We start from the raw sequence: 15,496 nt of genomic DNA, 5'->3' as shown, positions 1-15,496 counted from the left end.
TGACTCAGACAGAAGCATATTTGTTGGGAACTATTTTTGTCCTCATGATTTCATGCATACTCATTTTACACCGGCAGGATGGTGTGTGTGGGATGGACACAAAATAAACTACAGTGCCAGTTCTCATTGTTATGTAGGGACGTGTCCTTCAGTGCAACAGCGTGTCTAGCTCATGGGTTTTTGGGCAGCAAAAAAAAATCTACGGAAAATAGGAATAAACTATGTCAGGCTTTGGCTGTGAAGAGAATACTTGTAAGTACGTAATTTAAAAAAACAAGAAAATGTAGAATATCACCAGCCTTATTCTTTGAATTAGACACCCGAGACACCTTTCATTCGTTTGTTAATCCCTCCATCTTGATCTCTAAAAGCTGAGAAATGGAAAAGCTGAAACCACATTATGATGGATGAGACACACTTATTGACAGCATCAAAACTGAATTCGTAATACTGAGTTCTGCTTCACTCATGAACTCAGCAGTCACAGACTGGACTCCTGAACTGGCATATAAAAAAAACACCCTTCTGTTTCTGCTTGTGTTAATTTGGACATTGTTTAGCTCTCATCTGTCTCAAATCTTTCTTGGCTCTCCACTGGAGGAACGACCTTCCCACTGCGGTCAGGACTTCTCTCTAGCTCGCCTCAAAAAACACTTCACGTCCCTCTGGCTCGTCCCTCGCTCCCCACCTCCATTTGCACTTGATCTTGATAAAAGATGATCCTCCTGCCTTGTGTTTCATTTCTTCAAGGATAGAAAGTTGTCTTAAAACAATACTCACGTGCCCGTAAAAGTAAAAGAGTAATGATGGACTGTTAATGGTCTCACTGACAAAGTAAAGTAAAATGATCAATGGGATACAAAAGCCACAGTCCTTTTTTAATTCGGCTGACGCTAACACGTCTCTGATTTTGTTCAATTTAATTTTGAGTGCATCCTCCAAATGCGGTTTATCAAGTCAACACTCTCTGGGGAAACATAAAGAGAGAATCTCGCACTAAAAAGAGTAAATCTTTACAAGGTATCCCCTCGATTTGTCTAACTCAGACTGCTCAATCCTCATCTAAGCCTCTGTTGAACATCACAATGCCTTTTTTGCAGAGAAGGACTATGGGCTTTATTGTCCACGTCTTACATGCAAACTTGCACGCAGTCGTTTCATGGCCAGCGTGGACAGGAGGAATTATAGTTACGATCAATGCAAGGACTACATTTGTCTCTGTTGTTAGCTCTATTTGGCCTTTTTAGTTTAGTTGTTGTTATAATCTTTTGTCTGTTAGGACTTTAAAAGCTGATGTTTTGGTATCCGATGTAAAAAGTTAAATTCAGTCAGGCATAAAAGCCTGACTGGTTTCAACCTCTTGGGTCTCTTTATCAGGGCAGAAAGAGAATAAACAGACCATACACCCGGAAAATAAACATTATTGCTTCACATAGTGAAATGACCCACAGCACGGAGAAAAACAGCTAATGATATTAAAATATTATTCATTCAGTCATTTACAGTTTTTTAAAGCCTCGAAAATCATTTATGTTCCCCTCGTTAGCACTGATGTCGAGATACAGACGAACACAGTTAAAAATGTCAAAAGAGGACAATATTCAGTGAAAACAATCGCACACTGCGGCCAAGTGGTGCGACATCACCCTCTTGAATTAGTGGGGTGGAGAGTGTCAGTCTTGACAATGTGACGTAGATAATTTCATGTGTGTTTGGTGCACAAGAACTAAAGTTGAGGGATCACCGGCATCTGATGGCAGGGTGATCATCTGAGGCCAGGGGTTCGAGAGAAGAAGCAGAAGCAGCATGTCTGTAGATTATTTTATCATGATCTAAACATGAGAGAAAGGCTGCCTCAACTATAGTTTACCTCCACAGTCCAAGGGGATCTGTTTCTGCACAAAAGTCTGAGTTTAAATGTAAATGATTCATCAAGCCACATACCAAGACACGTATACTCTGTGACTCTCTCAGTATAACTACAGTTCAGTACCAACAATATCACACACACACACACAGTATGGTGCACTCGCATCGGTAGGTTAAAGGGACAGTTCACCCCAAGATCAAAAATACATTTTTTCCTCCTGTGCCATTTATAATCTAGATTGTTTTGGCGTGAGTTGCCACGGTTTGGAGACATCAGCTGTAGAGATTTCTGCTGTCTCTTGAGTATAATGTAATTAAATGGCACTCGGTTTGTGGCGCTCGAAGCGTCCAAAAAAGCGTTCAAAAATACATTTAAAGAAGTCAACAGCAGTAAGTCTCCCCCGAAATCATGACCTGGTTACTCAAGATAATCTACAAACCTTGTTGTGAGCAGTTTAATGTAGGAACTATTTTCTTTCTACTGAACGACAACGAACCACAGCGCAGAAGGAAACAGGAATCTACTCACGGACAAGAGGCTCAGCTAGAAACAAAACAGTCAAGATTGGTAAATAACTACAGGTAAGAGGAAGTGAACTGTCCGTTTAAGCTTCCCCGGACTTACTACATATGAAACTGACCTGAACTCTTTGCTGATTAAATTCAGGTGAAACAAAAACGTCATAGCTGTTCGTGACGTCGCAGTCACTCAGATAAACTGCGGATGCGGTGTCAGCTCTGGCTGCTGTTCTTTGGTATTTTAAGAAGACGGTGGCACTGATACGCACACGCACACGCACACGCACACGCTAAAGCAAACACACACACAGTCACAGATTCAGGCATTTCGTGTCCACCATGGCTATTTCATGAATGTATTTGCATGCAGAAGGGGCATGGGGGGGGCAGGGGGTGGGAGGACAGCAAATGTGCTACACAGCTTGCAGAAAAAGGGGGGATGCTGTCTGTGGATGCAAGCTGTCAGTCAGTCTTAAACCTGCTGCTCTCTCTCTCTCTCTCTCTCTCTCTCTCTCTCTCCCTCTCTCACTCTCTCTCTCTATGTCTCTCTCTCTCTCTCTCCACCGCTGTACGGTAGAGTAATCCCTTCCGTGAAGATGTGTGTTCCTGTAAATGTGTGTTTCCTTGTCTTTCTTTTTGAGTGTGTGTGTGTGTGAGTGTGTGTGTGTGTTTGTGTGTGTGTGTGTGTGTGTGTGTGTGTGTGTGTGTGTGCGCGCGCTTGCACGTGTGTAAAAGATGTGTGTGTGAGCTGCACATTTTGACTGTTCGCAGCTGGAGTATAAACACAGCTAAGAGGAAAAACAATCTATTTCCAAATGGAAAACTATTTAAATTATTCACAGCTGAATCATTGGTGAATAAACGAGCATGGTTATTGATATCCGCGCAACGATGAGCCAATACACACACACACACACACACACACACACACACAGAGAGTGGTAGAGTTGGTGTTTTTGTTCTGCTGGCACCAGAGAGACAGAGAGGAGAGGATAAAACAACCCTCCCTCCCTCCTTCCATCCCTCGATCCCCCTCTCCTCCTCCTCCTCCTCCTCCTCCCCCCCTCACGGTAACGCTTCAGTGAGTTGAACGGCCAGGACAGGGGAGAGAGAGAGAGAGAGAGAGAGAGAGAGAGAGAACGAGGGGAAGGGAGAGAGAGAGAGAAAGAGAGGCAAGGGGAGAACAATGAGCAACACATTTTTTTGATATAGCTGAGGGTCGCTGTAGCTAATCCTTCCCCTCCGTCCCCTCAAATGGTCTCTCCGTCTCTCATTTTTTTCCTTTTTCCTGCGCTCCTCTTCTTCTTTAACACGCCTTTTCCCCTTTTGATTGTGTCCCTTGTTCTTGTCTGTCTCCCATTCTCCATCTCGCTCTGTCTTCTTCTCTCTTTTTTTTTTTTTTTTTTGGTGGGGTGCAGAAATATGGTGCCACTTTCATTTTGATGCTAATTCCAAAAAGTGATGAATCTTTTCCCTTTTGTGCCCCTTTCTTCTCTGGGGGATGGAACGAGCAGGGATTTACTCTTGAATTTAGCTTTGAAAAGGCAGAGAGAGACGGACAGCGAGAGTAAGAGAAAAGGGGGGCGAAGACAGACACAGACATATTGAGAGGGGTCGGACGAGAAATATAGGATACAGAGAGGAGAGAGGGGAGAAACTGGAGATAGAGAAATAAGAGGCAGGCGGAAAAGAGAGGAAGACAACAGCTTGTGAAAACGAGAAATAGACGCTAAATGAGTCGGTGTGACCTTACAGGAGCTTCAGTTTGACACCTAAGCAACACAGAATCAGCCTTTGACCCTGACAATAAAGAAATGAGATAGACACTTTCCCTTTCCTGTTTCCGTTATGCTTCAAAACCAGGAAGACGACCTCTTTATACACCTTAGTCGACTGGCCGAGGAGTGTCTGGTCGCACAACCTTGCAGTCTTTCAGCACACTCCTGTCCGTGTTGCGATCATATGGTCGTAGGTGCTCGTGTGCCGTTTACCTGCCCAGTATTTTGCTGACACATCCATGGCTGACTCGTAGCTGGCGTGAGATGTCGCAGGGCCGAACCCCTTGGTGGGCGAGTTCTACTATTCGCTGTCGCACAACATCTGGGAGGGGCCTGCCATTTACAAACACACCTCCGAGCTGGTTCACTCCGCCATGTCCTACAAGAGAGAAGAATGAATCAAGAATAAAGTCAGGGATGAATAAGACAGAGGGAGAGAGAGGGAGAGGGAGGGAGAGGAATATTATGGCTGTCGAGCTCAAGCCATTGAGAAATTTAATTAGGTTACAGGCAGTGAAATGAAACAAAGATAAACTTATTCGAATGGGAGTGACCAAATGAGGCAAGACAAGAATTTGAGAAGACTAAACGATTGTGCAAGTCGTAAAAAAATACCCAGTGATCGACAAAATCAAAGATAAAAACTTCTTAATTAACACGATCATTGGTGTCCAGAGTGTTTCCTCTAATTAAGTTTTTGGAAAGACACAACAGAAAATCAGACAGGAAGGAGGCAACTCAATTCAACATCAAGAGTCACCATTGCCGACTGCTGGACAGCTCCGTGCATGTAGTTGGAGTTAAGATGCCTTGGTAAAAGGCTGTTCAGGCGGCCATTTTTGGGTAACGTTCACACAAACATCACTGGTCATTCATCAGGATCTTTCTTTTTCCAATAACTACATTACAGTCTGGATTAAAGCATCCACAGTTGCTCTTCTTTAGTGCCGCCTGTTGTCAGACACGTGGATTTGTCTTGTCCACTGATGGCTTAAGGTCGACTAATAACTGCCCTCTAAGACCTCAACAAAAAGACTGAGTTGTGTTTGTGCCATTAACAACTTGTTTTTCGGTTTGTTAACAGTTGTATTCTCACATTAAAACATACTTTTAGGCGTGTCAGGTCTCTTGAACCACTGACGATAACACTGAAAATATTTACTGTTTATACAAGAAATCTCTTTTTAGCTACTGGAGTTGCTTTGTGTGTATGTATGATTATTATTTATGAGGTTTGGTTAAGAAATGTGTACTTTCTTGGATCCCACCGCTGTTAGCTTCTGGTTGGAGTCAATTTACTATCTCAAATACATCTGATTTCTCTGGCTCAGCATAATAGTACCAATTGGACTATTCCAAAGTGCAAACTTTGCCCATTTTCACCCGGGGCGGAGTACGCTGAGATCTTAAGTAAATGAAGGGATTTCAATTAATTATTGACCAAGGCCTGGCCCTGGCCCCTTACTGAAAGATACCACTAATATTCCCCCTGAGGGATGAAAGTATAAGAGGAAATGAATGAAAGAGAATAAGACGGGTATGCACGGGGATAGAGCCGAACCTTGTTAGAAACTGTTTTAATCCTTTGCTCTTCTACTACTGCAACTATAAGACACAGAAAATAACAGCTGCCTGTTAATTCAGACTTCCGTGGTTTTTGATCAACAAGATTTAAACAGCAGCAAAGAAGCAGGGACGATAATGGATGTGAAGTGCAGCGACAGCGGGTTGATTTATAGGGATATAGTTTGCATGTAGTAGGTCAGTAAATAATTTAAAAAATTCCCAATGTGATGCTTTAAAAGACTTGTTTTGTTCAACCAAGACCCCCAAAACAAAGATATAGAATAATAATGACATAAGAGAAGCTGAAACCAATGACTTGTTGTTATTTTTGCTTAAAAATGACAAAAAGCAATTAATTGATTATCCCAATTCTTGCAAATGAACTTGCTGTCGGTCGACTAACGGATTAAGCAACTAATTATCTCAGCTCTTACAACAGTTGTTGAGTCTATCCCAGCATGCAACACATTCACACCTATGTGAAATTTACATTGAAAGGCTCCAACCAGCCAAGCCAGGTGAGGCACTTCGATACTACAGCTCTCAGCACGGCTAACCAGACGATACAGTAAGCATGAGAGAGAAAGTAAGACGAACTCTCTCTCTCCTGCTTCCCAATAGTGTGTGTGTATATATACTGTATATGTATATATCTCACCAAAGGCAGAGTATAAATCAACAAGATTTTTTTCTACCACATAATCCACTGGCTTTTGTATTACCATAGTGATTACGTCTTTAGGGGAAACACACACACACATGCACACACTAATCCTAGCTGTGGGGGTAATAGATTTTAAACACATAACCCCAGCAGGGATACCCCCTTAAACACAAAGCTGTCCCCTGAACCTGTCCCCCTGTCCTCGTCTTTCCTCCATCAGCATAAAATAAAGCAGCAGACGCACACACACACGCCCGCGCACGCACACACACACACACACGCACACACACAGCCTCCTCCAGCGCAAATATAAATAGATCCACACATGGAGGATAAATAAAGAAATGTGTAGTCTCATTCTGTGGAATCAAACGAAGCTATTTCCAAACGGCCGGTGTGTGGACGGTCACTCTCTTCCATCCTTTACTACTTTATTCTTTGAGATAGAAGAAGCCTCATTATGCAGATGCCTGCTGCAGACAGCACAATTTGAAAAGCAATCTTTTTTTTTTTTCATTTTTTTTTTTTTTTTTTTTTACAAAAGACAGCAATATATAGACAGAGTCATATTTTATGCAACGTCCATGAAAGCGGGGCTCAACCGAGGCTCAAAGTTTAAATGGCAAATAAACATAAAACCAGCATCAACTTTTAGAGACAATATAATCACATCAGACCTGTTCGATTAAAGAAGCTTTTATGATTCGTGGCTGTGGTGGGACAGGTGAATTAAAGGGGCTGATTTCATCTTAGTAATCCTGCTCTGTTTGTAAAAAACAGTCGTTTTTTGAATTTTGAAGCTGAAAACCTGGTTGAAAGACGATTTTCAGGTTTGGAGCATCCAACACAGACACTTCTGTGTGGGATGCAGTGTTTTTGGAGCTTGACCCAAACTAAGAACTCAAACTCGTCCTGGCTTTTAGTTCTCAGTGTGGGTCAAGCTCTAAAAATGCTGCTGCTTTTTTAACCTATATGCAGAACTAAATCTCGCCCTTTCATTGAATCAGCTGTGGTTCTGCCCAGCTGGAGAATCATTCCTGAACTGAGGTAATCGGTGTTTTAAAGTATAATAAAGTATAATATTTCTTTACGTCCTTGGTATGTCTGATGCGCAGCAAAGCAATATCTGATTGAAGAGGATCATTCACAAGTGAGAAAACCTGATATCTTCTACTGGGTGAACTGGCTCTGGGAACACAGGAAGCTGTTTTATACTGTGTGCTGTTTAAACTTTGCTTCAGTGTGTGTGAGCCTGCTGGTCTGTTTTTTGTTTTTTTCGTGTGTGTGTGTGTGAAAGCAGTGGTGGAAAGTTACATAGTACATTTACTCACCTACACTTTTGAGATACTTGTACTTTACTTACTCCACTACATTTATTGGTTACTTTACAGATTCAAATAAATCATGTGGTATCATTAGAGATCTAAAACGGGCCATTCTGCGTATAAGTATATTTTGATGCTAAAATACTTTTGTACTTTTAGATTCAGTTTGACAAAGTATTTATATGCTGTGGTTAAAGATCTGAGCTCCTCTTCCACCACTGCCACTCTGCACTCTCTGCTCCTGGGTCAGCGCAGGGTGGCGACTCAAGTCAAGTCACAAATCACAGTTCTCAAATTTACCTCAAAGGGATTTACAATCTGTTTTATAACGTATGCTACATCTTTTATCTTTACATCCATGGTTCACTGGAGATATGGGGACTCACTACAGTCTGCTATTGTTGAATCCCGTTGAGGTTTTTTTGGAAACAAAAAAAGGTGGGAGGGACAGAAGGGTCAGTGGCTGGACTTGAACCAGGGATGCTGCGGCACATGGTCAACGACTTAAAGCTGCAACGTGTAACATAGTCTATTGTTGAGTGTCATTTCAATGTTGTCAAATACCAACACTTTCGGTTGGTGGCCAAAACTCGACACGAGACTTGACGATCAACGATCTTTCTCTAGAATCGTTATTGCGCCTTTAAACCTCGCTGAACTTGCCCATGAACCCTACTGCTGATTGAACAGGGATGATTTCACTGTGTCCGAGCCACTAACCCAAAGTGTCGGTATTGACGACCTGGTAATGAAACTCAACACTCAACTATCTTTCTCCAGAATCGCTTATTGCACCTTTGAGCCGAGCCCAATCTGCGTGACCCTGAACCGCTACTGCTCTTGTAATTTTTTTGTCTCTTTAGTAACCCACAGATTTATTATCACCAGTTCCTGTGATTTTCCTTCAGAGAAAAAACTCACGCTCACACCAGATATACCTCATTCGAGAGCGACCCTGCTGACCTACATGGACACTTCCAGCTCCTTCACACTCTCGCTCGCTCTGTGTGAATGTTTTGTGCGGTCGTGTGGAGGCATTATTCCCTCCTCCTCTCTTTATTATTATGTCCCGAAATCTTTCCGCTGAATGAAAGCACGGTTTTCGCATAGGCTCGTTTATAGAAGCCTACTGTGCAACGTCCTCCTCACCACAGGTATCTGCAGAGAAGACTCCCCCCCCCCATCCCTCTCTCGCTCCCTCTTTCCCAGATAAGAGTAAATGAAATGGTTCCTTTCACCCTTCCTATCTGGGCCAGGGCATGAAATACGCCTTGCTTTGTAAAGAGATGGAGAGGAATGACTTGTGACCTACAAAAACCTCCAGATAACTATTTATTCACTTATCTGTGTATTTACTGTTGGCATTAGGCGTTCAGACTCTCACCATTCTTGGGGCAGGCAATGGGGATTATGTGTTTAAAATTTATTTTCCCAAGCCCATAAATACTGATAGGGACAAACGCAATAACTCACACATTATATGAAGCCATTTGTTTATCGGCCGCTGTAGCATAATTCTCCAAATGTGTGATATAAGTTGCATTTTAACGACCGCAGGCCAGGTTTTTAAGCAAGAAATGGTACGCGACCTTAGTCGATGCTGCAGTTTTTATCATGAAAAACAGGACAACACCTGTAAAATTCATTCTGAGAGGAATCTCTCCAACTCCTTGTAGACAGATGGCTAAAAAAAAAAAATTAATTAGGAAACAGAAGAATTCAGGACGGACGTTCCCTCACAGCTGTGTGAGTTTAGTGACAGAGGTCCAGTAATTCATCACACTGACCAAACAAATTAACCACTTGCTCCCAGAAATTCAATCAACATTGGCCGGCTCCGGGAGGTTTTGATGCAAATTAGATACAAAGATCTTTTTTTTGCCAAATTAGGGCTCTTGGCTTTTTAAAGGTTTTTTTTTTTTTTTTTTTTTTTTACAAAAAGCTGAATCTATACAGTCTCTAGAGGAGGAGGGGGGAGAGAGAGAGAGAGTGCTGGCAGAGGCAAGCAGCTTCATTTTCATCCTGGAGACGCAGAATCAGAGGGGGACAGACAGAGACAGCCAGGGGACCAGGGGTCATTATGCATCCCTGTTGTATTTTATTTATTTACCCTTTATAGGAGCTGACTTAAGAGCCCAGCACCTCCTTAAATGTTTGATTGATTCACTGTTTCCGGGAGGAAAGAAATACAGAGATAAAGCAGAATATATTCGAGCTCCCCCATCCAGAAAATAAGGTCCATTAGGCTCTCTGTCTCTCTCTTCCCGCTACATTCCTCTATGTCTCTCTCTCTTTCTGTCTGTCTCCCCCCCTCTCTCTCTCCCATCTCTCATCTGCCTCGTCACGGCCTGACGACTCAAAAATAAAGCAAAAGAGAAATCGCAACAAAACGCCACCGGTCTCCTCTCTCTCTCTCTCTCTTTCTCTCTCTCTGTCTTGAAAAAAAAAAAGGGAACTAGAAATTACTTTTGGCTGAAAACCTGTTTGGAAAGTTGCCCGCGAGAATACAGATGAAGCAAATTTCCTTGAGCAAACAGTGAATAGATCTGTGAGATGTGCCAGGCAGGCGTTTTGGACGCGCACTGTTATTTTTCCTCCTGAAAGGTGGAATAATTAATATTTTGTCGGCGGAGGAGGACTCAGGGGGTCTTGTTAATAAACGCTTAGATTTATAAATAGTTGTGTTTCATCAAAAGGAGAGGGGGTTTTTTTGAACATGGAAGAAAACATATGATTTGATAAAAAAAAAAAAAGAAATAATAAAAAAAAAGGGCTCGCATGTCAGCGTAAATGTGCAATAAATTAACATTTAAATTGCTATTTCTTCACTTTCGTTGTTTTCATTCGACAGTTGTCGGGATAAAGTTTGATTCAAATACATTTAATGCATTTTCTTCATGTATTAAACGTGGTGCATATATATTTTTTAACCCCTTCGCTTTGGGCTAACTCATGAGTCGGTCACTAAAGGTAGGCCGCAGCCTCGCCTACTTAATATTCAGCATGCCACCATTACCATTACAATGCGTGATTATGAAATTCAGCTCATTATCATCACAATTACCTGCTATGGATTTTTTAAACGTCACTGGCAGCCTGTATATTGTTGCTTGTGGTGCCAAACACGCTCCAAAGTTATAGGAAAGTTAAACCCAAATGATCAAGGTGAGTCAGGGATGAGATGAACCAGTGAATAATGACTTTTTCTGTGTTATGATCAACAAGACTGGAGGAAGATAACGTAACTTTATAGGTAAAAAACTTGAAAACATTATTTTTTTTCTTGCAAATACGTGAATTTCAGTGTCAGCTTTTAGGGCGAGGACACACACGAACACGTACACACAGTGCACAGCGTGTGAGTGTGAAACACTCAGTGAAATGTGTTTATAATGAGTAAAACAAAGCGTTACACGCTACAATTAAGCTTTAAAATCAGTATCATAACCCTCAAGCACAGATGCAACAAAGAGTCCTAACATCATGAACTTTAGGCTATTTTATAATGATTTTTTTAAGTGTTTAAGTGTCACGCTCACACACACACACACACACACACACAAAGACACACTGGCTCAACAACATTTCCACGCGTCACAGTCGATTCATCCCAACCTCTCTCTCTCTCTCTCTCTCTCTCTCTCTCTCTCTCTCTCTGTGTGTGTGTGTGTGTGTGTGTGTGTGTGTGTGTGTGTGTGTGTGTGTACCTTTGACATTTTTTAGGTGTAATCGTTTTAAAGCGTCTCCGGGCTTTGACATATATAACTTTAGCTGCGCTGTTACCGTCAGCACTGCGGATCATTGGCTTTGGTGAGACGGCAGGGAAGAGGAAACATGATTCGTTCTAGTTTTCTTCTCAGATGTGTGCGTGTGTGTGTGAGGAAGCGAAAGAGAGAGAGAGATAGAGTGTGTGTGTGTGTGTGTGTGTGTGTGTGTGTGTGTGTGTGTGTGTGTGTGTGTGTGTGTGTGTGTGTGTGGCTTCTATGTTTAATCCTGCAGGATAACGCACCGTGGGAACCTCTGTCAGTCACATAACACGAGTCCTCTGCGGGACTAAAGTGCAATAAAATATATAAAGTGAGATCTATTACACGCTGAAATGCCTGTTGGACGCGTTATTACGCAGAGGCACCGAGTGTGGGACTCGTGTTTTTTTGAAATGCCATTAATCAGGCTTGTTGACAATACGTGTAAAGTTCTTCATTTAGTAATTTCCTGGGCCTTCATCACAGCCAATTGTTGGAACAGATAAAACATGTTCATTTCATATATTACAGTTTGAGCTATTGTTTTGGGATTCTCCTTTAAAGCGCAAACACTGAAAGATGAAACACGGAAGTCCTGATTTTTCACTTGTGTTAAAAAATAAAATAAGTATCAGTGCGAAGGGGAGGGAGCGAGTATTTGGGGAGGGAAAAAACAAAGCAGTGCCCGCCATGTCACGACTGAGTGAACAAGTTGTGTCCCCCCCCCTCCTCCTCCTCCATTCATGTAGCGCGTCCCCAAGGCTGCTGGAGTGTCCTTGGGCAAGACAGGCTGAACCTGTGTGTGTGTGTGTGTGTGTGTGTGTGTGTGTGTGTGTGTGTGTGTGTGTGTGTGTGTGTGACCTGCTGGGCAGTGAAAGGAGAATCTCCCTGCGGGGGATCAACAGAGTCTCACCTTGTTATTATTCTAAGACCTGAGCAGATCACCCGGTGTGTGGTGAGTGCAGTGTGTGTCTGTCTAACCTGGTTATGTGCAGAAACACTGATACTGTTTGTGGATCAAGTTCAGCTTTTAGTCATGCTTTGTTACCCCGCTCTCCCTCTCTCCCTCTCTCCCTGACCCCTGCACCTCCTCTTCCCTTCAAAGGGACAAACACAGCAAACCGTCTCACACAAACACAGCAATATGCAGGCCTGCGCTGCCTGGATTACGATGCATTTTATCATAATATATATATATATTTTTAAATCACTTCAGCTTCACGTCTTGTGCCCAATTTCGACGAGTTACACCTGTTATACACTGCTGCGAGAGACAAAATCATTTAAAAAATAAAAAAGTTGAGGGATGAATAGCAAATTTACAAAAGATGCCACGAGAAAATAACTGAATTTGGGCCTAAACTTTTTCCATGTATCCACATTTAAAACACTGCAAAAATATATCTATGGTTGAGGAGGTCGTTAAGTGGAGAAACCCATCAAACGAAGCTTTAAAAATATGCGTCTGATAGGAGGAGATACTTCACTTGCACAACGAATCTTCAAGCAGGCTGAATCAAGATTTCTTTAAATTAAAGAAACATCAAAACGTTAATCGAAAAAGGTTTTTTTAATTAATATTTCAGCAGCGTTGGGAGACTTTTTGAAGTCGTTTTGTTAAGGCGAAAAAAAAAGAATATTATTATTAATAAAAATAATGATAATAATGATAATAATAGACGTATAACACGTTATCCGATTATGTTTTTTTGCAGTGTGAGGTGCAGCTGGAAAACGCTGTCATTGTCGCATATGCACGCAGAGTTGTGGTGTTGTGATGTGGGGGGTTGTTTCAGTTCATGCAGATCAGATGGAGGAAATTATAAAGGTGTAAACTTACTGTGCATCGCAGCAAACGGGTCGTGCTTACAGTGAATCTCCATCAGGAGAGCTGGAGGGCCCCGGTACGAGACGAGGGTCTTTAAAGAAAAAAAATGCCACCGGACGCCCCGCTTCAGCCGGCCACTGTGACCTCCAATTAATCGGAAAAGAAACCAGTTCCCCTTTTTCTTAATTGATTTAAAAACTGGGATTTTTTTTTTTACTTGGTTGACACTTTGAAAATCAAAAAAACACGTAAGATGGGAGATTTTCAGGAAGAAATGGCGTCAGAAGTGCGAGTCAGAGACGGGCTCCCTCCTCATGGGGACGGGACACCACACCGGCTCCGCTCTGGCGTCTCCAAAACCAGAGGAGGGAAACAACGGCGCTCATTCCTTCAGCTGCTCGTCAACAGCGAGTCTCCTCAGTCCGAGAAAACAGATTCAAACTTCTGCAAAAACAAAACAAAACAAAATAATAATAATAATATGCAGGGCAAACAAAGTGGCCTCCTCTGTTCTCTCTCTCCCCCTTCTCGGTCCGCTGGCCGTGACCCCTGAACTGCGATGGAGGCTGAACTTTCTCCTCTCAGTCTGTACAAAAATATTTCAAAAATACAAAAATTAAAAAAAACAAAAACAAAACAAAACAAAAAAAAAAACCCAACTGGAAATAAAATAGGTAATTCTCTTCACAGATCCACGTTTGCTTTTTTTTCTTTCTTCCAGGTTACTTGCTGCACATTTCGTCTGGTCAGAAATCGTCCTCGGCAGTTGCTTTCACATTAACACTTGGTAATCTCCCATGAACACAGCGACTGAGAGCGGATGAGTGCTCACATCTTGAAGTCTCATATCCACCGTGCCAAAAAAAAAAAAGAAAGAAGAAAGAATTACGCAGCGGGAAAATAAAAAAGCAGCACTCTCTGGTTGGAGTAAAAGCTGCTGAGGCTGATGTGAGAGTTGTTATCCAGCTCTCGCTCACTCTACTACAGCTCTGCACCCCCCCTCTGTGTTGACCGGGACTCCTGGTTTATATATGAGACTTTGGAGACGCGTTTCTTCGCGCTGGAAAAAGAAAAATAGTCCTGTCCAAATTCAAAGGGTAGTTTTCTCCGCGCTCACGCCAGAAAACGCCAAAAACTGCGCTGCAAATAAACGTAAACAGGCTTCTTTAACTCTGAAGAGACGAGCTGGCTTCATGCGCCCACAGTCCACGGTGGCGCACGCCGCGTTTCAGGACCTGCTCTCGTGCGGACAGCGCCCGCGCTCCCAACCCCCTGGAACCCTAACCTACACGCGCCGGCCAGCTGTCCGTCAATCACAGAGGAAGCGGCCAATCACTGGGCGAGCCCTGCCTCCGCGTCACCGCCGGCTCCAGATAGAATCGGGCGGGGGAGCGCGCCGATTGGCCGGCGAGAATCCCGTGGGCCAATGACGCCCCGCATGTATTGTGCATCCGCCAATGGGGAGGCTCGGCGCAGCGACGCAGGGCTCGGGGAGTAGATGATCATATGTTTAATTTCAATTAACGAAGTAAAAAAGTTAATGCCTTTATACCCGTTTGCGCTCAATTTATTCATGTCAATATTAAATGGCTAATTAATTGAGTATTACTAAAAATGAGGCTTAGTTGCAGCAAGACTTAATAAATGAGGGAACTCAAACAGGAGATTGTCCATCTTTCAGGGGAAAACAGGAACACATAACCGCGCAAAAAAAAAAGAAAGATCCGAATTACAGGCCCACAAACACACGAGAGTTTAACATGAGTGAGTGAAAGCTGTCAGATGTTATGGAAACAATCCCCCCTCCTCCCCTCCTTCAGCACAATGTTATAAATCTTTAGCTTGGGGAGACTTGAGAGGAAAAACATATGAAACATGCATACCCGACTCATTACCTAATTGATTGCTGATCCAAACGGATGTCGTTTTTTCTCCCCTTTTTCTTAATGAAATGCAATTGGCGAGCTGCGCATTTACACTCCAAACTGAAAGAGAGAGGGATTCATTACATGCTCGTCCCACCTGATTTGAGAGGGCATATCTAAGCCTCGCCCCTGTAATATTAACCACACAAATAGCCTAAAGCATGAGCCAAATTAAAAAGTGTTATTTCCCTTCTTCCTGTTTTCTAGACATTTAATCATTTCAGCTCCACGGTGTTTGTATACGGCGCGCACCTTGCCCTCAGATTGGACGCACTG

The 15,496-nt window shown here is 42.7% G+C and overlaps 1 protein-coding gene across 1 annotated transcript in view; it reads right to left on the bottom strand.

The window, feature by feature from the left end:
* The window catches only part of pax5 (paired box 5), a gene marked incomplete at its 3' end in the record, with an annotated part of 54,853 nt that overhangs the window by 34,684 nt on the left and 4,673 nt on the right, over positions 1-15,496 (bottom strand). Inside the window, exon 2 of the mRNA XM_084368771.1 lies at positions 4,380-4,545. Coding sequence (XP_084224897.1) covers positions 4,380-4,545 — 166 coding nt within the window. The remainder of the gene's footprint in view (positions 1-4,379; positions 4,546-15,496) is intronic.

This window comes from Pagrus pagrus (genome assembly GCF_965226575.1).
Source record: "Pagrus pagrus genome assembly, chromosome: 2".
Lineage (NCBI taxonomy): Eukaryota > Metazoa > Chordata > Actinopteri > Spariformes > Sparidae > Pagrus > Pagrus pagrus.
Note: the sequence above shows the minus strand (reverse complement) of the source record. Positions and strands in the feature narration are given on the sequence as shown.